The following is a 27,920-nucleotide window of genomic DNA, read 5'->3' as shown; positions in this document are numbered from 1 at the left end:
ACAAAATGAAAAAAGCTATCATTGGCCTCCTTAACAAATAAAATAAAAGAGTATTGCATTAGGCGGTTTTTTGCTTCTTGATAATGAGAAGATACTCTGCCATTGTTGCAACATTGCGTTTTATTCTATGTAATGAATCTTTGTGAATAATGGGTTTTGGTCTCTGCTCCAGAAGAAGGCAGTTAATGTCAAGTGTTTATTAACAAAAAGACTTGCAGAGAATGAACTTGTAGAAATCAATTGATATTCAGCGTTCTTCTGACAATGTGACATGATGAAAATTATGGCCCGATGTTATAACTTTGGTCTATGCACCTCTCAACATGTCAGATTATGGAAACTCAACTACAGGATATAAACTAATATTACCAATTCCTTTATGCACAACACCGGTGCCGCCACACTGTTGTTCACACTATTTTGTGTTTTTGTGTGGGTGGTTCTGTATTTGTAAAAGTCAAATTTGCATTTGTGCCTAAATCCCACTTGATAAAATCACAACTGGAAAAAGACTTAATGCATTAAACATAATACACTTAATATTTAATAAAGGGGATAATTTTGTTGACTTGTCACACCTGTCATGAAGCATCCTTTGGATCTCTCGTGCGTATTATGTGTAAACACACAGATGTGTCTCAATTGCAACACAATGAAGCACTGCTGTAACAGAGGTGTGTTGCATTCCCATTCCAGGTATGTAAATGTGTTTGTTTTATGCGACATTTTGGACCAATTACATAACTGCAAGTCTAAAATGCTGTATAACTGTCACCTACTTTTGCTGTGTTGTTTCACTGAATGTCAGAATCGCATGTTGTTGCATCTTTCGCAGGAAGTGAGCATTTTCTCCTCAAATGACAGACATGACTACACTATGTAAAACCTGCAGACTGTAGCCAACAGATTGGATCCCATACACTAAGCTTAGTCTGCATTTGAAACAGAACACCCGTTTCCATTCAAAATTGCAGCATGAACCAACAAACAAACAAACAAAGCAAAAAAACACACAAAATGTAACAGTAACACAGATTTTGTCATTGTTTGATCAGCACAAAGGAGATTCTTATTCGGAAGTTCAAAATTCAGCAATCACATTTATTAATAAAAGGTAAAAATGCTTAAAATGTTCATGCAATCAGCCTATTTTTTTAAGGGTCAACAATTGTTGTGCAACACTCGTTCAGCATAATTACATTCAGCAATAACGTCACAACAGAGTAGTTTAATTGTTAATGGCAGGGTTCACCATTTCCCTAATATGCAAAAATGTAAGTTTAGCTCATTGATATCATCCACAATGTTAACTCACTCTCTTTCATTGTACAGCTGCTGTATCAAGATATAGCTAAGTTGATTTCTTATTACTGGCAAAACATCAGTTGTCTTTTATTGTAAAATAACATGAGCCGTAAATGTTGCAGGGAGTAAAGAAACAAGATGGACCAGCCACAATGAGGTGTTAGATGAAGGGTTGCAGGCAAGAGGCTGCAGACATCCAACTCCTCTTGTTACTGTGCTCTGCTGTTATGAGAAAAACGAAGGAGCCAGATGTATAAACGATGCATACGCCTTTTCCCACACATAAACTGGTATGTATAAACATAGAATGTGTGGGAAAAATATGTGTACCTCATACATACTTCAGGCCATGCTGAGGCAGTGTGAATAAAGCGATCAGAAAGAGATTAAAAATTAGATGAGACAGAATCAGATACTACAAAATTGTTTAGTTGTTTTGTCAATATTCCTGATTAGCTTATTACCTTGAAACCTGCGTATCAATCAAAAGCACATTAAGGGCTTAATTTTAAATCATTGCTTGAGTAATTCACTTTATCTTTCTGTTTATTTACAGAAATTGTTTACTTCTCAGTATTTTTTTTATTTTATTTTATCCTCAACTATGAAGAGACCACTTTGTTAACTCTGTCTGGACATGAGCACTGTAAGTCAATATTCTTTTAAACATGTGAATAATGACTTATACCTGTGCTACAGATAGCCACAACTGTGCATAGCGTTCATTTGTGATAAAACATCCCTGAGGGATTACAATCAGAAAATCTTCATTCTTCAGTCTTACAGCTGCTTCTGAGTTGTGTTCAAGGGTGTTTCTACTTCCATTCATGGCAGATTGTGTGCGCACTCATCTATGATCATGATTTATAAAACAGAACCAGACACACATGTGTCTTTATAATCTAACGGAAAAATGTGTATGCATATTTCTGTCTTTGTGCATACAGGTTCTCAGATCAATGTAGTATCAGGCTGCAACATCACAGATTTGGGAAAAAAGGAGGAGGTCGGAATTATTTCAGAATGCATAGTACAACCACTAATGAATCTAGACAGAGTTTTATGCATCTGGCCCCAGATGTTGTAAGCAGCACGAAATCACAATGTGGTTGCTCATAGCACAATGGAAGAAGACCAATTATGAGCTGACTTATTTATAAAGACATACATTTATATTATATTGTAGACAGATACACCATTTAATTTGTTGTATTTTTACAAAAGTAACATATGTGCTGTCCCCAGAATGTGTAGCATTAAACTGCACTTTTTGTTATTACCAGTTACTAATTCAACCTTGGCTGAAATCTTAGGGAATATAACTTCAAGTCATGTGGAATGTTGGTAAGTCATTGTCTGCATTGTTTGTTTCCCTAATTGTCATTTTTTTCATATACTCAGTAGATCTCAAGGTTTCAGCTGTGGGCTGCCACAGAGTGATAGGAGGCCACAGCGAATCATCACAGATCTCCATTGGAAACCAAACAGGAAACAAGAAATCACTCAGATGGAGAGGTAGGTTTAGATGGCTTTCTGGCACTCTGCTTGATAATACTAAGTCTGCAGCAGTAGTGTTTCCTCCAACACATACCAAGTAGATAATTAAGATTAGCAAGGAAAGAAAATATATAAATGTAATTTCACAAATTACAGTAATTTATCAAAAAGCATGAAGTACAATCAGTTACAACAAAATAATCTCCACCATTAGTGTCATGCATCAACAGTATATTTGTATATATATTCTTCATAAGGTATAGATGACGTATGTGCCATCTGACCAGTGTTGGTATTTGAAGAAGAGACCCCAAGACAGTACTGTGAATCTTGCTTTCTGGAAAGTGCCCTTTTCTGCCAGTTGAGCTTCCTGTTTCTGTTTTACTGAAATAATAAAAGGATGAATGGAAAAACAAAGCAAAAGTGCAAGGTTTTGGAGTAGTACAGCGCCCAGGACTGATTGTGTTTATGCCGACTTCCAATTTGATATAGCTGACAAATGCAAATATGACCTGCTGTCTTCGTCTTCCTGTTAACATGACATTAAACAGGATATGACTGGAGAATCACAGTATCCTGACCCAAATCACTGAGGCAGTGGAAAAAAAAAACAAGAAAACACTAACACATACTAATATCCTAGTTCTTCTGATTCACTGCGCATCTCTGTCTGTCCCCACACTGCATGAATGAATGAATGCACCTGGGAGGACTTTGCCTCCTAATTTTATTTGTTAGGTTGCAGCTGAACCCTAGACTGGCACCATTTCACACTTTTTTATCATTCAAACAACAAGAACAACTCTGCAGGAGGTGTGCATGTTTGTCTTCAGACCCATCACCTCCACTGAAGGTTGGTGATGTGTTTTAGCATGTAAGCAACCAGACAGGTAGAGTTGCAATATGAAAAATAAAGTTAGTAGGACAATACAATATACGGATTTGAACTGTGATATTAATTTGCATTATGTATTATGCAACAATGCATATGTATTGGAATAGTCTGCATATTTATCAGTGTCATTGCAACTCTTGTTTGCCATGGGCCCAGGATACCAAAACAGCACAAGATAGTAGAGACCAACATCATCAACAAAAACCAACGATAAATGAATTCCATTCACATTTCAATGGAATAGCAATCAGGGTCACTCTAGTGTGGCAGCCTTCCAGTGTCTGATCAAGACCTGCAAAATAAACAGATGACAAACACCAATTTTCTAATGGGAACTGTAATAAAACATCACTTTCTGTGCAAAGGTACAAAATACTGTACATGCACCCTTTTGATCTTCAGTAGAGCATTTTATAGCCGTTCACTGTCCAACAAAACTAAACAAAATCTCAAAAGTATGCTAAATTAGATTTAGCACCACCATAGAAAAAAAGTTTTTGCTGAACCAAGAACCAAACAATAAGTCAAGACTCTGAAGGCTGCAACACATTTCCTGTTTTAACGTAATACTATGTTTATACAATGTTTCTATTGACCATGTGTTTAATACTAAGACTTTTGCATTGGCTCAGCTTTCACCTTTACCGTAACATTGTAACATAATAAAGTAATTTGTTATTTTTTAATAGTCTTTTTGCCCTGTGACAGACAATTCAGCTGAACTGTTGTAAGAGAAACACAACATTTACAAAAATTACTTTGGAAATACTAGTGTATATTTCACTGTGCTACTGAAACTGGCTAGAGCACTTGAACCTAATGATGCTTTGCTCATGTGTATCCACTGTCTATATAAAGGATTTTCAAGAGGATATCACAGTAATTGCGAGTGCAATAATATACTTCTTAATAGCGCTATTGAAAAGTTCAACACCCAGACATCTCCCTTTGAGGGAAAATATGAAAAGTTTTAGAGGCTGTTAATCTCAACTGGATAACATAATTCATTAAATCATAAAATATTTCAGCCAGGAACCCATTAAGTACGCTAAGTAATACAAAACACTATTATGCTCTTCATAAAACTGCATTTAGCTGCCACCCTGTCATATCATTCACACTGTAAGTCAGACATGAGGAAATGACACATTCCCTGATATACAGATACAGTTGGCCTTTCGGGTTTCTTTCATAGCAGATTTTGGTCACTTTACATATTATAACTATGTGATAAAAAATTGCATTCTGTTTGACTTACTGTGCTAACTTGCAGTTGGTGGTTCTTACAAACCGCCCTGTGTAGTGAATGTTACACCTGACCACATTGTTGGTAAAGTCAGATTCCAGCACCAAGAACTTTGGATTAACCTGGAGCTGGAGACAAAGGGCAGGAGGCACATGACTATGCATCAAAACCTCAACAAGCAGTAAAGTAACAATGGTTAAAAAATAATGCATTTTGAATAAACAGTGATAAAAACAATCACGTATAAATTACTTATGTGTATTGTATCTTGCAGCCATATTGACCAAAAGAGTGATCATAAAATATGTATCTATATATATCTATATATATATATAAATATATATATAAATAAAGCACAGAGCAATGAAATGCTGCAACATAAAAACTTCAGCACTTTTATTATTCTTTCATAACCTGGATCAATTTGTTTTCGTTGCTTAAAAACTGACTTCCACAAAACATGACTTTATGCTGCCCATAAAATACCCATGTCATGCACACCAGGTGCTCATTTGACTCCTACCTTTAGTATGTAGTTTCCAGGTTGGACATCTGTGATATCAATCCACTGGCAGTCAATGTCAGCATTGTAGGTATCGTAGCACCCTGGGCTCAGACCCTGAAGAAACAGAGGAGAGAATTGATAGTAATACTGGTCTGTGTCAAACACAGTTGTGATTTTATTTATAGATATATAGAGTGAATTATATATCCCATAGAACGCGGTCAAAAGCTGTCTTCAAATTCACTGCCCAAGACTGGATGGGCAAACTCCCATACCCCCTCCAGTAGTCTTGCAGTGGTAAAAAGCTGGGCCACTGTCCACAACCAGGACGGAATCCTCATTGTTCAAGGTTTGACATTCAGTCTCAACCTTTCCTGCACCCCAGCATAAGCTTTCCACAGGAGGCTGAGCAATGTGATACCCCTATAATTGGATCGAACCCTCACTCCCTTTTTAAAATATGGAAACCACCCCCCCAGTCTGCCAGTCCATAGGCACTGTCCCTACCCTCCTTCTGACAATAAAGAGGTGTGTAAACCAAGACAGCGCAGAAATAAGCAGAGCCTTCTGCATCTCAGGGCGAATCTCATGCACACCTGGCACCTTGCCACAGAGGAGCTTCTCAATACCTGTGCCAGAGATATGAGTGTCTTCGCTGGAGTATTAGGACTCTTCCTTCATGTTGATTGAGTTTAGGAGCTCCTCAGAGTGTTCCTTCCATGACCCGATGATAACCCTAGTCCAGGTCAGCAGTTCTCCTGCTCTGTCGAACACAGCCTGAGCTAAGCCGTGCTTTCTCCCTCTTAGCTCTCAAATGGTCTGCCACTACCTACTTGAGACTGAAAGTCCTTCTCTTTAGCCTCCTTGAACTCCTACCACACCCAGGATTTTGTGACCACAACGACCCGAGCTGCAGCCCTTTTGGCCTAACAGTACCCCTGCACTGCTTGGGTTCTTATGTTATGTATTTGTATTGTTTCTCAGCTGATTTTTACAGTAACACTAGATTGCAATAGCAAAACTATAACAATATGGACATAGGGATATTGGCCTATTGACCTAACAATGTTCCATAATTTCAAATCTCTTAACATTTATGCCCATACACTAAAGGTCTTTACCCTCTGGCAGCTGATATAGCAGGGCATTTTCTTAATCCCACAGAATGTGTATGTGTATGACATGACTGGATACAACAACAGCTACAGTAGTAATTTCAAACTGGACTCAACTTCTACTTCTCCTGTGGGAAAGTCATTTGCTTTGACAAACTTATCCTAACTAAATTTTAAATATTAAAAGTTGGTGTTATGTTTCTGCCAAACAGTAATACTGTTGGGTTGTTTTTGGCCGCTGGTACAAGCCACCTTTATAGATATATTTTGCAGAAGGACAGTATCCATGGTTTCCACTCATCTTTTTATTGTTTGGCTTACCTGTGTGTGAGCAGTGCAGGCGTAGCGCTTCAGGTGACCAAAGTCACAGGTGGTGTCCTCCAGACAGAAGCTAGCTTTGTGTCCCTCTGCCACTTTGCGACCAGTGCTGACCTCCAGTAAATCATAATGGCTGAACTCATCCATGCTGTGATAGTGCCTGTCGAAACATCCAAAACACTATTCTGTTAAAAACTAATTAATGCAGCCACCTTTGTATACAGTCTATGGTGCTGTAATTATCCAGGAATATTACCTAGTATTAGTAGGTAAAATATAAACAGGGAGTATGTTCTCTCTTATTTGTATCGATATATGACAAAAGATTTTTTTAAAACTTTTATGACTCACACACAGGAAAAACCACACGTGTTTCATTTACACAAAAAAGTCACAACAATTTTTGCTCCAAAAATATAATGTTTATATAAAAAATATTAAGACGAAGAAATACAGATGTATTGTTATGGGTTAGCCACCTGTCCCCACATGAGTGATTAAAATCAGCTCCACGTTTATCAGTGACCTTTGACCCCTTTTTAGTAGCCCGTCATTTGTAGACAGCAATGCGTGACCAAGTCAAGTGAAAAAATTAGTGATAAAAGTTTAAAGGTATCAAATTTAAACAATTTTATGTTATATATTGAATGCAATTAATGTTGACTTTAAAAAAGTTAGACAGCTGATAAAAGAAATAGTTGTTTGCTGTGCAAAGCAAAATGAAAGCATGCTGCGTTTAATTGACTACCTACTCCTGTGAGCGTCAGGGTGTCTATCAGAACATGCACCGTATGATTTTGCATTGGTTGTTGTGACATGTGAGCCCAATTATAAAAGTGAAGGGGTGGGAGATAAAGGAGACTGTGAAACAACAAGAGACCAGAGGGAAGGACACTAACCATGTGAACTCTTTAGGGTAATTATGGCCATTACTATGTTGGAAACATAGTTTACCAACACTTATCGCATATATTATGATCTGCAGTGTTTAGCACATTAAAGTGCTGTGTTAATGTTGTGAGCTAATCTAAAGCTAAAATGAGGGAATGATCTTATTAGAAACTTTTAAGGAAAGTAACTGCGAACTGTCATGTAAAGAATTTTACAAAAGTTGTTGGACATTTTTAATGATCTATGGTGTGCTTGATTAATATAAGACTTTATGGTTACCCTGTAGAAAAGAGCAAAAAATACATTATAGATTCAAAGAAAGTGCCTAAGCAACCAGAAAGAAGACATGAAAAGCTGTATATATAATTTTGTAATTTCTTGTTGACCTAATTTGTTCACTTTTTTGTAAGTCAGGTTGCCCTTTGACAGAACACAAAGTACCAAAGGAAAGTACATACTAATTAATAGCAATACAGTATTGCTGAAGCCCAACATTTACGACCTAATGATGTATGAATGTTGTTAATTAGCTTGTAACATTTGTTAAGATTAAAGGTGTTTGTGTGTAAGTGTGTGCGTTAGTGTAAATCTTTTTATGTGTATGTGTGTGTGTACATACATATCTGTGTGAGGGTGTGTAAATCAGCGTGCAAATGCATATGAATGTTTTTTGTGAAGTGTTTGCAGTGTGTTTTGTGCGTTTGCACAGCTTTAGGAGCTTAGGAAAGCCTGGATGCACATGGCCACGGATCATCTCAACTCATCCGGAGTATAAATCAAGTGACTCTCAGAAAGGGACCGTCAATGAGTTAGTCCATTTGAAATCATTTACATTATTAACTACCGTATGGATTTGACCTCTCTCAAATGTCAAAGTGACCCATACCTTTCCTTTCATTACTAACCCGTTGTTCACATATTTTTGTAACAACAGTAATCTACATTTATGTTGAGTCAAATGTCAATATAACTCTATGCTGACTCTATATGCACTACGTGCAGTACTTAATGCAATCTTAATGCTGCCCAAGCCTCCTTTGAACTCAGGTTTGCAGAACAGCGCTGCCATTGAGATATTCACTTCTAAACGAATTTGAGTGAGGCTCACTCTTCTAACCAATAAGAAGATTTCAGCTAGCTCTTCTTGATTAGTTTTGCCACAGTCACACGTATTGTAATTTGATAATGACTAATACCATAGGGGCTGTGCAGAGCATGATGTATCAGATGGTAGAAGAGAGCAGCGAAGCAGGGAGAGGGAGGGAGGGCTGGGTAGAGTAGAGAGGATTGAAGTGTTGTGATGCAGACCCGACTCCAAAAAATTACATCTCTATACATTTAAATGCAAATGTGAATATGCTTTACTAAGCATAATTACAACCAGATCACACTTTCTATGAAAATAATGATTTGTTGACTATTAAAGTACATGGCATGTTGCAAATATGTGGAAACTGATCACATCGATAAATTGTTACCAGACAGATATTTGGGTTTGCCAAAATATCAAATTTTGCGGTTTTCTTTTCTACCAAACTATGCGATCTTGCAGTACAACGTCCAGTTTGTCTGAACACACCATTATTAAACTTTTTCACGGTTGTGTTTATGCACTCACAGCAGCTGGTTAGAGTTAGAGAAGCATCAAGGGCTGGCTTAGTAGAGAAAAAATGGAACAGTCCCTTCACACACGTGTTTAATTGCTTTTTAACAAATCCATGATCTTTCTATAAACCTGAAATCATTCTTGCCTGAACCCTGACCACACGAAGGACTCCGGAGTCGTACTTAAGAATATAGGATGACAGTCGTGCTGCACTTTGTATGCCGACCACCCACCCCAACCAACCCATGACAACTTGGTGTTTGTTAATGTAGTGTTTCATTCATTCATAAAATATGTTGCAACTGAACACGATTATTCACTCGTTACATTCCCTCCAAACATAATTGAGTTTGTTTAGTTGCATAGGAATGTAATTTTATGGAGACAGTGTTGCATGATATTGCTAGTTAAAGTTGCAGACTGTAGATTTAATACTTATGTCAACAGTGCAAACAATCTTATTAAATCACAATTATGCATACACATATATGAATCTTTTGGATACAAAAACAGCCTACAGCAACATGACAACGTGCTTAAAGGTGAGTTAATATTATTAAAAGTATTTATTTCCATCATCTCCTATATTCAATTTGCTCCATACAGTATGTCTTAGTGCTGCTACTTGTTTTAGCAGGTGAGGTAAACTCTAGATTTTACAGAGTCAGACAAGCTCAGACTATATAAATATTGTTCTTTCACCTTATTTCATGGCCCGTGTTTCAGCACAGCAACAGCTTTTACTGGAACAGTCATTAAAGATTGAAGGATGACTTGGAATGGAAAGTGGGTACTTTCCACTGATGGAGCAAGTGACGATTCAAGGGCTCATTCTTTCCATGGGAGAGGCAACCAATTAGGAGTTAGTCTCAGGTAGAAACATGCCTGTTGTTATCTGAGGCTAAACAGAATATTATATTATTATTTATCATAACTATGTACATAAATTAATTCGTTACATGTATAATTATAGGCTCATTAAAGCTCATTATACTTTATAGGGCATGGGCATAAGTGCACATTAAACAACATGTGACACACTGTATATCCACATATGTGTATAAACCAGGGCAGGAAATGGAGTGCAGTCTTTGTTTGTGTTCTGAAACTGGCAGTCATTTCTGTAGCGGTCTTGAGATGATTATCTAGAGGATACAGTTTGTGTGTGTGAAACAGAATGAAAGTGAGAGAATAAAGGAAAAGTAGAGAAAAAGACAGAGTGGGAGTTGCTGTTCTATGAGGTGCCTGGAAGGGTCCCCTGCCTCGTTGGATTCCTGGATCCCCTCACCGATTATGTCAACTATAGAGAATGTACTGTTGGAAGGACAAATAAAGGATTGAACTAGAATTTTATTCCAATTGTAATGTGCAAAACATTCCAGTCCTTCTTCATAGTCCTGAGTCATTTTCCACTTTTGTTGCAAAAAACATAAATTTGAGGGTTTCTCAGATCGCACCTCAGGTGGTAAAACACGGAGTGTAGAAAAAGTAGAGAAAGTGAAAAAAAGTGGTGCAACCAGAATATGAAGACATAATTCCAAGCACCTTTACAAATACCAGCCTTGACCTTCGTAAAGGTAACACAGCTTAATAAATAAAGCACACAAGCATTGAGAAGTCAATTAACTTTTGCAACATAACAAAAAGCTTTTTGTTATTGACTCCCCATGTTTCCCACAGAAACTAGTTCTCCATGGTATTGTGTGTCCTTATTTTAGTAAGAGAAATACACAGAATTCCAATACTTTCACAGTGCTTGGTACTCAAGAGGATGATGTTCCCTTCCCTTCTTCTAATACTCAAGTGAAAATGATAGGGGTGAATGTAATAAAAAGCAAAACTGTCAGCTACACAGCCTTTCTGGCAAAAATGTAGGGCAGTAAAGTTTACTGTAGATTTTCTTCCCATAAAGAGATTTCTCTGTAAGCAACGGTCTGTCCCAGTAACCCTTATCCACGCCACCAATGCTGTACGATCTAGTGTCACAGATTGACGGGAAAAATGGATTGATTTGTTATTCTGATCACACGGCCAGTGGAATGATTTCCTTGGCTTTCTGCCTTCTGGGAACCACTGTATAAATGTAGACTGATGTCAGACAGCAGTAACACTGCCAATCTCCTAACGGCCAGTCAACATTCCTCTAAGATGAGGATAGTAGAGCAGGGCCTGGCACTATAGCGTCAGAGGGTGGACTTGCTGAAATTGAGATAAGAGACAGTCTACACTGAATATAATGAAATAAATCAGTGATGATGCTCTCAAAATCACCTAATCTGCAGTCTCTCAGAGATTTGAGCCACTACTGCCTCACTAAACCAAATGAAGTCCATCCACTGAGGAAGACGCAGTGAAAAATCAGCTCTCTTAATTGATTAAACCCACTGAGCTACAGGACATTATGTCACCTGTAATCTGAAATGAAATCCAAAAAATGTATTGTCTTTCACTCCAACTTTCACAAGCTTGTCTCCCTAATGGACTCAATACCCCCTCTTCTTTTTAGAACAGCAAACTGATATCTGATACTTTGTTGGCCAAACTAAGACAAGTCTTTTTTCTGCAGTATATAATTTGACCTCCACCCTACATTCTCTTTTACATCAACGTACTGGACACTGACCTTAGGGTGTTGCTTAGAGGGCTGGCAAAGCCCCATTCCCTAAAACTTTGTCTCTATATTATAAAACTGTAACAAATATGTTATGTAAACAAAATAACTGCAACTGAGCTATGTTTTCTATTAATAATGAAGATATAGGATACTGTTAATTTATTGAAATGACAAGTTGCAATTAAAGTTGAGCGCATTTTTTTAAATCAACATATTAAATGATTAAATAGCTAATACAGATGTTCATTCATCATCAGAAGTAACATAAATGGTCAAGGAGTGTATACAAAGAAAGCTATAGAGAAAACATGAAGATTATATCATTGCAAAAGTTTGCATCCCTCATTATAAAACATTCTCTTAAACTTTGGAGGTCTTCCCTTCGCCTCTTTGGATCCGCTCTGAGCAGCATTTGCATCGTTTCAGGTGTAATTTCGTTCTTTATGGCATAATTGTTCAATGTTCCATCAGGCCACATAATCTTGTTCCAAAACATACAGTATATGCTTCACATGCACCTTAGCATACAGTGCTCTAAGTGTGCTGCCTTATTTTTAGAAGTAAGCAATGGCTCACCACATGGCTTTCTCCTCAATAAGACTTGAGCAGACTGTGGAGATGTTAACCTTTATTTCAGTTGCCCTTAAGGACTTTGTCAGGTCCCCAGGGGTTTGTTTCGGATTCTTACGTAGCTCAAGCAAGTTTCCTAGCACCTCACTAACGCGAAGAGTCTCTGTGTGTCCACATTTCTTCTATTTCTGGAATATAGTCTTCACAGTTGATACTGGTATCCCTAAACACTTTGAAATATTTTATATTTCAATATATATATTATATTCAATATATTATATTATAAATATATTTATATGGTAAATGGTCTGCACTTATATAGCGCTTTTCTACCTATTGGCACTCAAAGCGCTTTACACTGCTTCTTATTTACCCAATCACACACACATTCATACACCAATGGGGGAGCTGCTATGCAGCTGGCCAACACTCACCGGGAGCAACTAAGTTGGGGTTCAGTGTCTTGCTCAAGGACACTTCGACATGTGACCGGAGGAGCCGGGGATTGAACCAACAACTGTGAGATTGGTGGACAACCGCTCTACCTTCCTGCGCCACAGTCGCCCTCACTCTCCAGATTGCACACGCCTGGTGTCAGCATTAAAATATTAACGTTTTTTGTTTTACCTAGAGGGTTTACAAATTGTTATTTTATAATAATACCTAACTCAGAAAACAATCCAGCCAGTAATTCTATTTCTGAGAAAAATGTATTTACATTGCAGGCATAGAAATGCCTGTTTTTTTTTTTGTGTGTGTGTGTGTATGTGTGTGTGTTTTTTTTTGGACCAGGTTGGTTGGTACAAACCAACATGGACAGTTTTCTGCTTAAACAGAGAGATTTTTCTAGCTTTAGATCTGACAAGCCAGTGCTTTAAATCAGCTCTGGTGTTGATGAATGTCATAAATTGGGATTATTAGATTGGTTAAATACAAATCCCAATGGTGAGATAATGAATGCTGTTGTTCCTTTATAAGTGCAAGGTCAATTAGTTTTGAACTAGGGGTCCTGAGTACATGCTGTATACACAATTCACTGTTATCACTTACTGAATCAGTAGCTTTTAGTAGTTGAGCTCCCTTCACTGGTGAGTGAGAGGGCTGTTCACAGTACATTACTTCCTCGTTAAAAACTTATTAAAGATCACAAAAGCCACACAAACATTCCTAGTCTGTCGAAAATAATAAGATGCTGAGAAATTAACCTTATGTACTGTGCCTATACAGTCTAGTTTTGTAATAAATTGAACATTAAAGGTTGGACCAAACTCAACACTCTTCTTAACCGAACGCTGTCCAATGTTGAGCTGATGTGTTCACATACTGTGGTGAGTAAAGAAGTGTAAATGTTTGCTTTCAGTGATATGACCACTGAGCATGTAAAAATGTTACAGATCCACATAACCATTGACTGCCGATTACTTAATGAAATTATTCAAAGAGCAAATGAATTTCTCAATTGTAACTTCTTTTAAAATGAAAGAAACATGAATTGTGAATTTAAATTGATAGTGATTAACTGTACCAGCACATGTGTGCAGACTTTATAGTTACATAAATAGATACACTCTGTAAGAGAGGCTTCAGATTGAGTTAAAAAGGCTTGCTAACTAACGTCCTGGCTAGAGGGACCATTGATACTGTAGCCAGTAAATCATAACTGCCTCCTTGTGTAAAATCTGTTTTGTATTATGTACTTACTGATGACAGCTATGCCACTCCCAGGTGTGACGTGGCCTGTTAGGCATGAAATCAGCAGTGCCCTTATTCTTCACCCTCTGGGGGAATCGCAGCAGGACCCTTACATCATAGTCCGTGGTCTCCGAGCTATAGGCAGAGCTGAATGGCAGAGACGTACAACAAAAGAAAAAAACGCGTTAAAGGAAAGTGCAAAAGTGGCTGCAAAAAAAAGAATGTCAGCATGTCTGGTTCTTATAACTAAGACAAGGAAACAAAAAAGCAAGAACAGGAAAGGCAAAGAGGCCGGAGCATATCTAAATAATTCATTGTACAGATTACAACCATATCTCTGAACACACAGTTTCACCACGGGGAAAGGTAACACTCTGTTGCACAATTCACTTTTTTATGTGAAAAAAGAAGCCCCAAACTCAAGATCACAATACCACGGAAGATCTAAGCCATTCATCTTGTGGCTGTTGTTGACATTGGAGTGTATGGCAAATTACAACAGCCCATCTGTCGGTGATTGCTGCAAACTCAGACAGGATATGAAAGGGCTTTGAGGGATAGCTGTGCTTGTGATGGGAAGGGGGCAAATAGAGCAGCCGTGGGGACTGAACATTTCCATCATTTCAACAGTGTCCTTAGCACAGAGGCAGTCAACAGAGCCAGGCCCAGGGCTCAAAGGATGCTATCCACCAGCATAAGGAAATTAAACTAATGACAGCCTGTTTCCCAGAAGGTGACAAGGATTTAGTAAACTTATATTGTGCTGTTGGTCAAGTTTTTTCAGTTGCTTTTTGCTGATATTATTACATAGACTTTAAGTATTTTGGATGGGTCCATTCACTAATTAATGCTACGGTACGATGAAGCAGTTAAAGATATATATATACAGTATATCAATCTGGTGGTTCATCCAAAGAGTATAGTTATATTCATTGAGGGTACATAGAGACAGGAAACACATGTTTCAAATTTCTGTTTCAATCTCTGTCTTTTAGCAGTGAGCAATGATTTTGCCTTTAAGATGTTAATGAACATTTTATTAAATTATGACATCAGAGTGAAACCTCTGAACTAAAGTAAAGAAAAGATAAATAAACAATTAAAAGACAGTAAACAACATTGCTGATTGGTTTTACCTTGACAAACATTTCTCTTCAGCAGCACAGCGGAGAGAATACATGTGGGCTCTCTGAATGTATGTGGAAGCCTGGACATAGTTGGGATCAGGAACCAGGTCTGGCAAACCTAAAATAAAACACAGAGAGCTCATACATTGTCATTCACACACTGCATTTCTCAAACAATGTTATTAAGAGTAGTTGGTGATGACAAACTGAATTATTATAATTTCAATTATAAGCAAAGTAATCTAAATATCAGTGATTGATTGATTTTGGACTTTTGAATTCCAGCCCATCCAAAAATTGGCAGTGCAGTTTTCTGCATATTTGTCATCAATCTTTCATTATCTGGTAAATATGATGGTGGTGATTGATGATATGGTGACCAAGAAGGACCTACAGATCAAGGTCAGTCTACAGTGAGCCAGCGGCCACAAATCAGTGTGTATTATAGATTATTATCATGGCTTTCTAATGAGACACTTTTGCTGATAGGCCTCAAGCAGGTATTGTGAGACCAATAGTTTTTAGTGAGAGCACAAGATTTTCATCCACAGTAGAGTAGTATTGTGTACAAAATCTCAAGGACCAAAGAAATACACAACCACACACCTTTAGGCTTTAGTGTGTGACTGTATTTGGCTTTGCAACAAATGTATGTATGTGTAAATGTATTATTCCTGAAGAGATTATGTCTTGCCTGCTTTCTTGGTTAATGTGATGTGATCTTCCATGACACTAATCTTAATATGAATGTGTCACTTCAGCTTAACCTTTAACATAGTAAATAAAGGCTGAATATATCTGTTGGAGATAAAGCTAAACTAATCCTCAAGAGAAACGGCATCTGAGCTACAGTATCACAGGAAAGCTTGGTGCAATGCAGCAGGTGTTTTCCATTCTTTGGTTTCTGCAAACAAGAGATGAAAAAATGTAGAAAGACATAGGTGCACACAAACACAGCAAGAGAGCGAGACAGAGACGTATGAAAAGAGTGTGCATGCCAGAGTAAAACAACACTGATCTCAAACCACTGCTGTTTTTAAAGTGGGCAGCTGACTAAGTCTGTCAGACTGAGCCTGAAAAAAAGGGCATTCCTGCCTTGTCAGGGCGAATGTCTGCCTGTACTGTTCCTAGTAAAGGCCATGCGAGCGAGGGTCTGTGGCGTGGCTTATCACCCCTCTCTGTTGAGCACACAAAGGCCAGACATGCTTTAATGTGAGCTTGTTCAAGCAACTAAAAGTCAAACTTTCTAACCTCTGTGCCTGGACGCATTATTAAAATCACAAAATTGAAGTACAACCTTTAATTTCTGTTGGAGTATGATAACCATGAAAATGATTTAAAAAAGGCAGTCTTATGCTTGGATTTTTGCACTAGCATGAAGAGCAATAGTAATGGTCTGTTTTTGTAACCTAACAGAAGTTTGTCTGTTTTTACCCTGCATTTAACATCTGGGTGTGTCTGGCCTCGTCACTGCACCTTTAAATAACGGTATTGCCTTTCCGGCTGTTGTGCAAACATCTCATCTAACAGCTTTCTCTGAGGCAGACATATAGGACATGTGGACGCTTCAGGGGGGCAGACCATGTAAACACTGTGAGACCAGTGTGAAATGCAGATGTTTGCCAATGGCATTCTAAACCCCATTTTTCTCTTCACCCTTGGAAGGTTTTGTTCTGTGCCCTCTAATCTTTAGAAAAATGAAACTGGCTCTCTTTCAAAGGGACCAAATGTAGTGAACAGCCAAAGCTGATCAGCTCTCGACAGCATGTGACAAAGCCACACATTACAGTAACACTCTAAGTGGAGCATAGAGCAAAGAAACTAAATCTCACCAGATTTTTTACGCCACATAATGTAGTATTGAGTCCTGCTTTAAGTTATAGGCTGGTAACTGCAGAAGACTGTCAGATTGTATTACTAGACTATGAATACTGGAATAGACTGAGGTCATTTTACAGTGAAAAATCTAAATCAGAAACATCTGATGAATAAGTATGAGAATCTCACTTTTACAGTTTCCTTTCTGAGACACTGTACAATAACACTCTTTATGTTAAATACTATTACATCTTATCTATTCTTTTGAATAATTATTTAACTTTTGATGAGTTTCAGTGTACTCCAGTGGATATTCAGTAACTAGGAAAAGTCTATCCCCCGAGTTCTGCCTTTTAATAACCTTTCCCCAAAATTGCTTGAAGTGTTCTTTTGTCTTCATGGTGTAGTTTTTAGCCAAGATACTGAGCTACCAGTACCTGGACCTTACAGTTACATCTACACTTTATACTGCAATCCTTTAAAGACGTTCACTGAACTCAGGCGATCTTCATTTAACCATTGGTATGACAATGCAATCAATTGGCTGCAGTGATTTAGATTAGTTACTTTAAAGCTGGTTACTACTGAAATTTTTCTGTTTTATAGTTGCAATTTTTTAGATTATGTTGTAGATGTTTTTTGTGGTTTGACATAAAAATGTTTCAAGATTTTGGTCAAAAAGCCAAATCTAATTGATTCAATGTATCAAAATAAAAAAGAAGTGAATACTTATTAAATCTGACTATATTAAGTCTGACTGAGAATAGCTGTGATTCAAGAGGACTCTTTTCACTTCTGCAGTCTTTATAGCTGCTGCTGTACAAGCAGATTGCTACGGTTAAGGAAAGGTTGTTGTCTTGGAGTAAAGAAGTCTGCAGTGACATGAAACAGACTGATCAGCTGCACTAACTAAAACCCATAATGCATAATTTCTTAACTTAAACAGAGTGTTTTAGATCTCACCACAAATGGGAGGAGACTGTCCTCCTTTAAAGAATGACCTTCTACCTTAGTAAGTAAATTTCAAAGGTTACATGAACTGGATATAGTACAACCCCAATTCTAAATAAAGATGGGTCATTGTGTGAAACGTCAATAAAAACAGAATGCAATTATTTGTAAATCTCATCAACCAATATTTTATTCACAATAGCACATAAACAACATATCAGATGTTGGAACAGACATTTCACGGAAAATATTAGCTCATTTTGAATTTGATGGCAGCAAAACATCTCAGAAAGGTCGGAACAGTTACTATTGATGGTATTATTGTGTAGCATCCCCTATTCTTTTAACAGCTGTCTGGGAAGTGAGGAGGCCAGTTGCTGTTTTTTTACTAGAGCAATGTTGCCCCATTTTTTACTGATGCAGGATTCTAGCTGCTCAACAGTCCTGGGCCTCTTCATTTTATGATGCGCCAAATGTTTTCTATTGGTGAAAAGTCTGGACTGCAGGCAGGCCAGGTCAGCACCCGGACTCTTCTCCTGTGAAGCCGTGCTGTTGTGATGGATGCAGTATGTGGTTTAGCATTGTCTTGCAAGGCCATTCCTGTAAGGGACGTTCTATGGATGGCAGTATATGTTGCTCTAAAACCTCTATGTGATTTTCAGCATTGATGGTGTCTCTCCAGATGTGTAAGCTGCCCACACCATAGGCACTAATGCACCCCCATACCATCAGAGATGCAGGCTTTTGAACTGTCCACTGATAACAAGCTGGATGGTCCCTCTCCTCTTTAGTCCACAGGACACATCATCCATGGTTTTTAAAAAGAATTTCAAATTTGGATTAATCTGAACACAGAACAGTTTTCCATTTTGCCTCAGACCATTTTAAATGAGCTTTGGCCCAGAGATCGTATTCACGCATGGCTTCTTCGTTGCATGATACAGCTTTAACTTATATTTGTGGATTGCACAGCGAACCATGTTCACATACAGTGATTTCTGCAAGTGTTCCTGAGCCCATTCAGTGATGTACATTAGAGAAATACATCTGTTTTTAATGCAGTGCCTCCTGAGGAGCCGAAGATCACATGCATCCAGTTTTCACCTCTGGCCTTATCCCTTGCACACAGAGATTCTTCCTGATTCTCTGAACCTTTTGATGATATTATATACTGTAGATGGTGGGATCTTCAAAGTTTTCAAAATTTTAAGTTGAGGAACAACTTCCTGAAATGTTCCACAATTTTTAGATGCAGATTGTTACAGATTGGTGAACCTCTGCGCATCTTTACATTCCAGAGGCTCTGCCTCTCTGAAATGCTCCTTTTATACTCAGTTATGTTACTGACTTGTTGCCAATTAACCTAAATTCTCCTCTGTTTGTTTTTGATTAGTGGCAGTTACTTTTCCAGCCTTTTGCTGCCCCTATTCTAACTTTTTTGAGATGTGTTGCTGCCATCAAATTCAAAATGAGCTAATATTTTCCATGAAATAGTGAAATATCTCAGCTTCAACATCTGATATGTTCTTTATGTTCTATTGTGAATAAAATATGGGTTGATAATATTGGAAAATCATTGCATTTTGTTTTTATTTATTTTTTAAACTTTGACCCAACTTTTTGGAATTGGGATTGTAATTACAAACAAAGCAATGAAGAAACTCAAGTGATGTTGTCTATAGGGACACGAAGTCAGTGTAGAAAGGAACAGCGGGTCATTGCCAGTGTTGTGCTCATTACTAAAAAAATTAACATATATCACTCATTACTTTTTATTCTCTTTAAAATTTATATTAATTTACTTATTACTAGCTTTAAAAATTAACTCATTCTATTAGTCTTTATATTACTTCCTGTGTCTACAAATCCAGACATAGTTAGTTGTTAGTTGTCTTTTGCTTGTTGTAACTGCTGTCAGTGAATGAAATCCAGTTTTAGTTCTTTAGCCATTTAGGGGGTACAGCCATCCTCCGCGGTCCCAGAGGGCTCATGTTGGTTGGCTTCTGTGCTGGAGAAATAGTCCCTAGCTCTAGAGTGTCAAATAAATGATGGTTTCAAGGCTCACACTATGCTAGAAAGATAGATAACGGAATAAAACAAAAGGTTAAGCTACATTCTTAAGTCTCTTATACCAGACACAGCTTCCAATAGTCAGAATATAAAAATAAAAAAACTACATCTTTACACTTCCTAATACTTTTTTTCAGTAGCAACAATATAAAGGAAACTTATTCCTCTTTAGCACAGTGTTATGCTATGAATTTAAAATGACAAATAGCTATAGGATTCTAAGAAGTCGTCTACCTTGTTATAGAAGCCTGCTTTCAAGCCAATGCACTGCACGTTTTAACACTCCTTGTTCTTCCCCCAAGAACTCTGACAAAGTATTTCTTTGATTTCCTGTAGATGAAGCAATGGACCCCATGTGTTACTGGGACTTTCCACCCTCCCCCACCTCTTCATGGAGTAAGTACTGCATCCCCCTCCCTTGTTTCCCCTCTCGTGTTCTCAAGCCCAGGAGGCAGCCACTGCCCACCAACACCCTTGTCACCAGCCTCCTATGAGGTCACCAGCACATTAGTGAAGTCAGCATGCCACAGGAACCAGTCTACTTTCTGGGAGCACAGTGCTCTTCACAAAAAACACAGTAGTTCTTGTGTGTGCTCTCTCTACATTGGCAGGACTTTCTCAACACCTGGTTTCAATAACCATACAAGTGGGGAAAGATGGACCTCGTGTCCACTTTGCTGTGTTTGTAAACTGAAAAAGAAGTTGAATTTTAAGCAGCTGTTTCATTTTTAAGTCCTTCAGATATCTGACAAACTAAAATGAAGAATATTGGAAAAACATGATCGTGTACACGAGGGGGTGGTAAACACTATGCTCCCGTTGGTTTTGCATATTGGTTTTACATATTTCAAATAAATACAGTATGGCCACCAAAAATTGATGAGATGACTTGGAAAGCTTTTCTTTTTTTTCAAAGAGACAGAAATCCCTTGGGTGAAAGAACATGAACCTACTGTAAATCTGTGCTTTTTGAAGACCAAGAAAAAATCTGCAACTACTGCTACTCCACCCACATGTCACAACATCCCCTACTATCAAGATCTGGGCAACCTTCTTAAACAAAATGGGTAATAGAAGATACATTGTGTTCACAAACACCCAAACAAAAAGCTTACTGTACCTCTCTGTTCTGGTCGGTACATGCTCCCAATGTTCAAACTGGGGTTCTCAGGGGCAGAGTTTGGAGAATTTCTGCCTGGAGAAATGGGTTGTACAAATGGAGGCTGTGGTCTTCCAAATGGTGGAAACTGCTCATATTGAGGGCTCCTGATTTGTGGTTGACTGGCTTGCCCTGTCCTGTCCACTATCACGGGCGCACCCTGGTTGGCATCAGGGACACTGGGAGCACTTTCCTCATTGTAGATACTGTGGGTGTATCTGTGGTCCAGACCATCTGTAAATGGTGGTTGGGCAGCACGTGCAGGCAACATAGGATTAGGCCCGTAGCTGTAAGACTGGTAAAAACGGTAGCCGTCATCAGTAAAATCAGAGGGGGAGCCTGGGAGCACTGGGGCCACACCACCCCCATAACCTCCTCCAGCATAAGCCTGGCCAGCACTGTACCCTCCTCCACCATATCCTCCACCAACAACAGGCTGAAAGGGTGGCTCAAAACTTCTGACTGATCCATCCCCAAAACCAGGGTCATAAGGTACTGGTTGGAAGGGGGGCTGTGGAGGAAATGGGTATTGTGGGTAGGATTGTACATTATAAGAAGACGAAGAAAAGGAAGATGAGGATGAAGAGCCACCAGGAGACCTGAAGCGAGTGCTTGAGGATCCCTGGAACTGGCTACCACCTGTGCTCCCTGCAGTTTGTCTCCAGTTATCAGGCACTTGCCCAAATCCAAAAGGATGCCTTGCCTGACCACGGACAGTCTCAGAAGATCCTCTTGATGGAGCCTGTCGGCGGACATTACCTCCCTGAGGTCTTCGGGGTCGAGAATCTGCTACAACTACCCTGGGTCCTCTGTCCTGGGCCCCTGCCCCAGCAGGAAGATATTCAGCTCCACTGTTCAGCAGGCTAAACACCTGGCCATTGTTCTCCCACTGAATGACCTGCCTCCAAGGGGTGGCAGAGTTTTCCTGCCCCTGCCCCTGACTCTGGCTCTGCCCGTGAGTCAGGACAAATACCAAACATGCCACAACAATAGGTAACATACTGGCTCGAAGGACACCAAAGCTCACTGCACAGAAAATAACCCCTTCCAGTCCACAAGCAGCTCGAACTCAAACCACCTGCAGCTATGTCAGTAAAACATGTGTATCCTCTTCCCGCAGGCGCAGCTTTGGTGTGAGTGTTGAGACAGTTTCAGAGTAGAAAAGTAAGCCTGAGGGTGAGTGCATCTGCAGCTCTTCTCTGTCTGTAATAAAGGAGGTTGAATGTGCATTCAGGAGCAATCAAACCCAGAAGAGTGAAAGTGGGGTTCGGTAGACCCACTGGTGGTGTTACCGTCTGTTAGTGCTACGCGAATATGTCCTGACTTCTTGTCGGTCTGCTGGTTTGTCTGTCAGTAGACTGGGCATTGCTCTCTGCCTTCTGGAAAGAAGTGTCTGTGCACTGCTCTACTGCAAGCTTCTATTTGCCTGATTGCTTACAATGGCCTGTGAAAAAAATCTAAAACTTTTTTAAGGAGAAGTCCCACATGGCCCTAGTGCTAGTGATGTTTCCTTGCCTGCAGCAGCCAGGGCTTCAGAGCCAACATAACTCTTTGCAAAGGCATGCATACATACAGAACCCTATTACGCATATCATTTTCACTGGCTAACATTCTTTTCTTATTTTGTAAGGCATAGATAGGGTCAACAAGGCTTTGATTTTCCCAAGTGTTTCAAAGCCTTGCATTTTGTTGGTATGTTTTTGAAACTTGAAAAAAAAGTCACTATTTGCGAATTAATTGATAACTAACAGGTTTCCTCTCAGAGAGAACTTTTGATGCAGTCCACACAACTAAAACATATAACAAACACTTTTAAGATTACGTAAGTCATGTCTTTGCACAAATAATGAGCAAATAATCAAAATAAACTGTCTGGTAATATCAAGTATGGCCGCACCTAAAAGAATAATCACACATTCAACACAGTTTTGTGTTTATATGGTGAAAATGCTGGAAACTGTGTTCTGAATGTCCCACCCCAAAAAATACCAAAGATCAATTAGAAACACACAAACACACACCCATACCCACGCACGCACACACACACGCACGCACACACACACACACACACACACACACACACACACAAACACCACTCCTCTCCACCCCTTACTACCCTTGAATGCACAAAAGACATGCATACATGCCAAACTCAACAGCTAGACAACACTATGTATATTGTTTGTGAGTTCTGTCAAAGCACTTTTGCACTTGGAGAACCTCATTTCTACAAAGTTGCTGGGAAACAAATCATTAATGACCACATTTATCTGGCATTTTATACGGCTCAATTACAGCCTGTCTTAAAAGAGTTCATGCACACAGTTAACTTTTGACATCGAGTAGAAGTTTATATGGTGTTTTCCTTGGCATGGCTCGCATGGGCATGAGCATAATGTGGCAGAGAAACAGGACAATGAATGCAGTCAATTTTCAATTTTTGTCAGAAGCAGGATCTTGAAAAACAAGATAACAAGCATGTGCTGTTTTCGGACTAATGTACCGCAAAGAGAAAGTTGACCCTGATCATTTCAGAGAATGACCAGGGTGAACAACATGAATGCAGCAGATTCACTACTACTACTTATCATCTAAAACATTTCCTGGTACTACAGACATGGGCTGTATCATCATACTGCTATAAAGACACTGTTTGACAGAAAGACACATTCATAAATAAAATGTAACAATATTTTTCTTCAGTTTTATCTCAAATGTTTATGCCAGTGAGCAATTTACTTTCATTTCCTGTGCTGGATTTCCTGCCCGTACCAAATTTACTGTGCATTTGTGTTGTGTGATTTTTTTAAAATGACTCAAAATGGAAAAATGTCGTGTTCAGAGGGAAGTGTCAGTTTCTTTTGGGCTTACAGTAACCCACTTTGTTTAGCACTTTTAAAAATTGAGATCCTTTTTGATCACTCCTGTTTTCTTCCGGTACCATTTGCATTTACATTACATACACTTCAGGCTTCTCTATGGATATTATTAATCCAAAGGGATTTTTATCTTAATACAAATTGCCACTTTAAAAAGACAGACCAGCAGAGTTCCTCAGAACGTCTTGAAATCCTGTCCTGTCAAACATACCACAGAGATTAGTCTAAATTGTGAGTCAAGGTTGGTTGTTCTTGTGTCTCTGCTGTGTGCCTCCCTTTTGCTGGAAACGCTGTGTACTCTGCGAAGTATGGGGAAAGAACACATTGATATGAGTGACTATGTAGCACTGTAAGAAAGCCCATGGAGTAGGCATCCTACCGAGAACAACCTTTATCTGCACAGAATCAGAGCTAGGGATGCTTTTACATCCATCCCTTGAGTCAGTGCCAAAACTGTAGTAGATAGTAGAAGCTCACCTTCTGTGACAACAACAAACTTATCATGGGTGTTTTCATAACAGAATTTAGATGAATAAAGTGCTTTGGTTGAGATTCAAATATTTGCTGTAAAAACTCATATTGTGGCCTGGTTCTGTGTCCTGTAGAAGAAATCTATCACACAGAGTTCAAGTCTTAACCTTAAACCAAGGGTTTTGGTCAAAACAACAATAACATTTTTATGGGGGGTCATGAGATGTCTGCTCTCTGTGAAAACAAGTTTAGTGCAGTGATAATCTCATACTAATTTTACCAACTGTCTTCACAACATAACACAAAGAGAAGAAATGTCACAATTATAAATATATTTACTCTATGAAAGAAAAATAAGAGTTACATTATGCAATATACCTTATTCCAAAGGTAAATTTTCTCATACACAACTGATGTAAAAGACATGTCAACATGTAGAAACTGCAAAGATATATTGACTGCTAGAACATTTTTCCTGCTCAAACCTAATTTATTCTGCATTTGTATTGAAGGATTTAAAATGGAACAATGAAGCTACAGTTCAGCAAACATGTTAAAAACTGAACTTCTGTGATGGCTAAATTGTACATTGTGTCAGACATGACGATAAACCACATCCTGAAGTCTGTTAAGAATTTGACACATTCAGCATTTTGTCATCCTACGGCTTTCCTTCCAATCCGTAATCTGCTGGAGACATTAAAAGATTGCTGTGGAGGCATTTTGTGTGGAACATTTCCAGCTATTTTGCAAATGATTTTTGAGTCATTTTGAGGAGTTTTTTTTTCATAAATCATCTTCAAATCCAAACACTGGGGGTTGCTGAGCCTTTGTTGTTTAGCGAAAGTGATTTGATCTGTTGCACAGCTTTTAAATAGGTCAGTTAAAGTGTCCAAAAGCTGCTGTAGCAAAATGAGCTTTATTTGTGCAGAGAAAGCAGGTCCCTGCACGTAATGTTACAGAAGGCATCCAGTTCACTGGATTATATGACTTTATACTTGTTATAAAACACAAAACATGGACAAAAAACATACAAAGAGAAAGTGCCTAATTGTAGATTTATATACAACACATCATCAGCTGAGCCCAAGCTTATAAGTACTTTGTAAGAGTCATTATGGGAGACTGGTGGCGATGCTGAACCACAAACTGTATCTGTAATAATCGCTGACTCCTAAGAAACATACCACATTCTTTAATCTGCTTTAAGCTCTCTCTAATATTAAATAATTACTTCCATTCACATTCGTAACTCCCACTCCTTCATGGCAGAGATACAACAGCTGACGATGGTGATTGTAAGCCCATTTGGTCGCACTGCAGCCTTTGAAGTACCCACCTGCTTTCCATTAATTTCATTTTCATTCAAGGGAAGTCGTCAGGTACTCAAACTCTGTTATTGGCTCAGAATTAGATACCAGGAGACATACATGATAAAAATGTCTCCTAACGTAGAGGCAGTTCCTTTTTTTTCATTTTAACACAACATCAAAATAAACCTTGTGAACCTCCACTTTAAAAGAAACAACTAGATGAAACAATTGTTTCACTGAACTATAGTAAAGTATTTTCTTCTTGGAAGCGTACACCTAAATCATCTTGACCTGGTAATGGGAGCATATTTCTTAAATGCAATTAAACACAATTTACACTGTTTAACACTCTGCATTTTATCATTAAAACATACATAATACACATCACAGCAAAATGTACAATTTTGCCTGTACCCATGGTGGTTATATGGTATTCTGTTGTTTAAGTCAATTAAAAAGGGCCTTTAAGTCCCTCCCCATTAAACTCTAAGTACCAATATTGTCTTGATTGATCCCATTGGGATCATATTGGACACTAGTGCTGCGTACGTTATTTTGATTAATCTAGAAAGTGAATACGTCATCATAGATGAGTAAATATAAGGACAACAATACATTTTGGCCAAAGATGATTGGATAAACATGTGGGTCATGTATCCCTAACCTATGGCTTGCCCTATAATACTACTTTAACCATGTGCAATAACAGCTGTACAATGCGTGCAGAGCACGTGCCACATTCATACTTTGTACATTTCTCTCACTGCTTTCTTTCTTTCTTTTTTATTTATTTATAACATTTTTTTGAAAATCAAGTTTTAGACAGGTGTTTATCTTTCTATTAAATAAGCAAAATCTGAAGAAAGACAAATTGCCTAACTCAATCCGTTATTAAACTCATCATTGATCATACATTGTACCAAGAGAATGAGATTATTCAAACCTTGGATGCTACTGATCTAATGATGTATAATTGAGGGGTAAGGATGGACAAGGGAGGACACAGAGAGGTATCTGCCTAACAGGCACTGACAGTGAGATTTTGTAGAGTAGTTATTAGATATTATGCATTTGAGGATTTCAAGACATTATCAGTCCTTTCAAGCTACTTCCATAAATAAGCCAGACTTGATGAATTATGATCACTTTCACTTCTCTTGTTACCATACAATTGTCCAGAGGTACTTTTAGATTACGCTGTTCACTACTCACAGATTGTAACAGATCTCTGGAAGATACTAATCTACTCATCTGATCTGTCTGTCCAACCCACATCTCCGATGCAAACCTCAGAAGCAGAGGCCATTTGAGCTTGGAGCCCCTACGACGGTGGCCTTTTGCCCAAACAGCTCAACCTCAGCGGAAGGACACAGAGGCAACACTGGGTCTAAATGAGTGATTATAATGCAAACAGCCCTGCGGGGCCTACTAATGACTAAGGTGAGCCTGAGATGCAGCTCCAAGTCTGCTTTGGAATATCAATTAGGTCTCTCAGGGACATGAAGACAGAACAAAGTGACTTGCATAATAGGCATCTAGCACTTGTCTGTGGACACCTCTAGCACATGTCATGCACCAGGATTTCTTCCTGGAGAAATTGGACAAAAAGAAAAAAGAAGTCATGATAGGTAAAACAGTATACGTGGAGCCAAGTGACAAAAATATTATATTATCCTGTGTTTCCCAAAGAAAGAGGTAAATGTGTTGGAGAAACCTATTCAATTAGCTCTAGAAATCTACAGCTGGTACCCACCCAGGCACCTCACTAGATGTGCTGTGTGCTGTTTTCTCTAAACCCCAGAGAACTATCCTTACTCTGTTCTCTCTCTCTTTCAACTCCATCTTTTTGTTAAATTCTCTTGACAACAAGGTCCTGGT

At 38.5% G+C, this 27,920-nt stretch overlaps 1 protein-coding gene across 1 annotated transcript; it reads right to left on the bottom strand.

Moving 5' to 3' along the window:
• Positions 1-1,080: 1,080 nt before the first annotated feature.
• Positions 1,081-22,815, bottom strand: loxl1 (lysyl oxidase-like 1). The gene is made up of 7 exons (XM_067495310.1): positions 21,341-22,815; positions 15,391-15,499; positions 14,264-14,401; positions 6,885-7,041; positions 5,467-5,562; positions 4,956-5,071; positions 1,081-3,989 (listed from the first exon to the last, which is right to left on the bottom strand). Exons 1-7 carry the CDS (start codon positions 22,377-22,379, stop codon positions 3,983-3,985), a joined length of 1,662 nt encoding a protein of 553 aa, XP_067351411.1. The 5' UTR covers positions 22,380-22,815; the 3' UTR covers positions 1,081-3,982.
• Positions 22,816-27,920: the final 5,105 nt, after the last annotated feature.

The sequence above is a fragment of the Channa argus genome, chromosome 2 (genome assembly GCF_033026475.1).
Source record: "Channa argus isolate prfri chromosome 2, Channa argus male v1.0, whole genome shotgun sequence".
In the NCBI taxonomy this organism is placed as follows: domain Eukaryota; kingdom Metazoa; phylum Chordata; class Actinopteri; order Anabantiformes; family Channidae; genus Channa; species Channa argus.
The sequence above is the reverse complement of the archived record's forward strand: the minus strand, read 5'-3'. Positions and strand labels throughout refer to the sequence as shown.

Excerpts from the sequence above, each read along its gene's own strand:
- loxl1 (XM_067495310.1), bottom strand. The coding sequence starts at position 22,379 with ATGTTACCTATTGTTGTGGCATGTTTGGTATTTGTCCTGACTCACGGG. Across the intron at positions 15,500-21,340 it reads GTACCGACCAGAACAGAGAG|GTTTGCCAGACCTGGTTCCT; the intron begins GTACAGTAAGCT and ends GTTTTATTTTAG. Across the intron at positions 5,563-6,884 it reads CCTGCACTGCTCACACACAG|GGTCTGAGCCCAGGGTGCTA; the intron begins GTAAGCCAAACA and ends CTGTTTCTTCAG.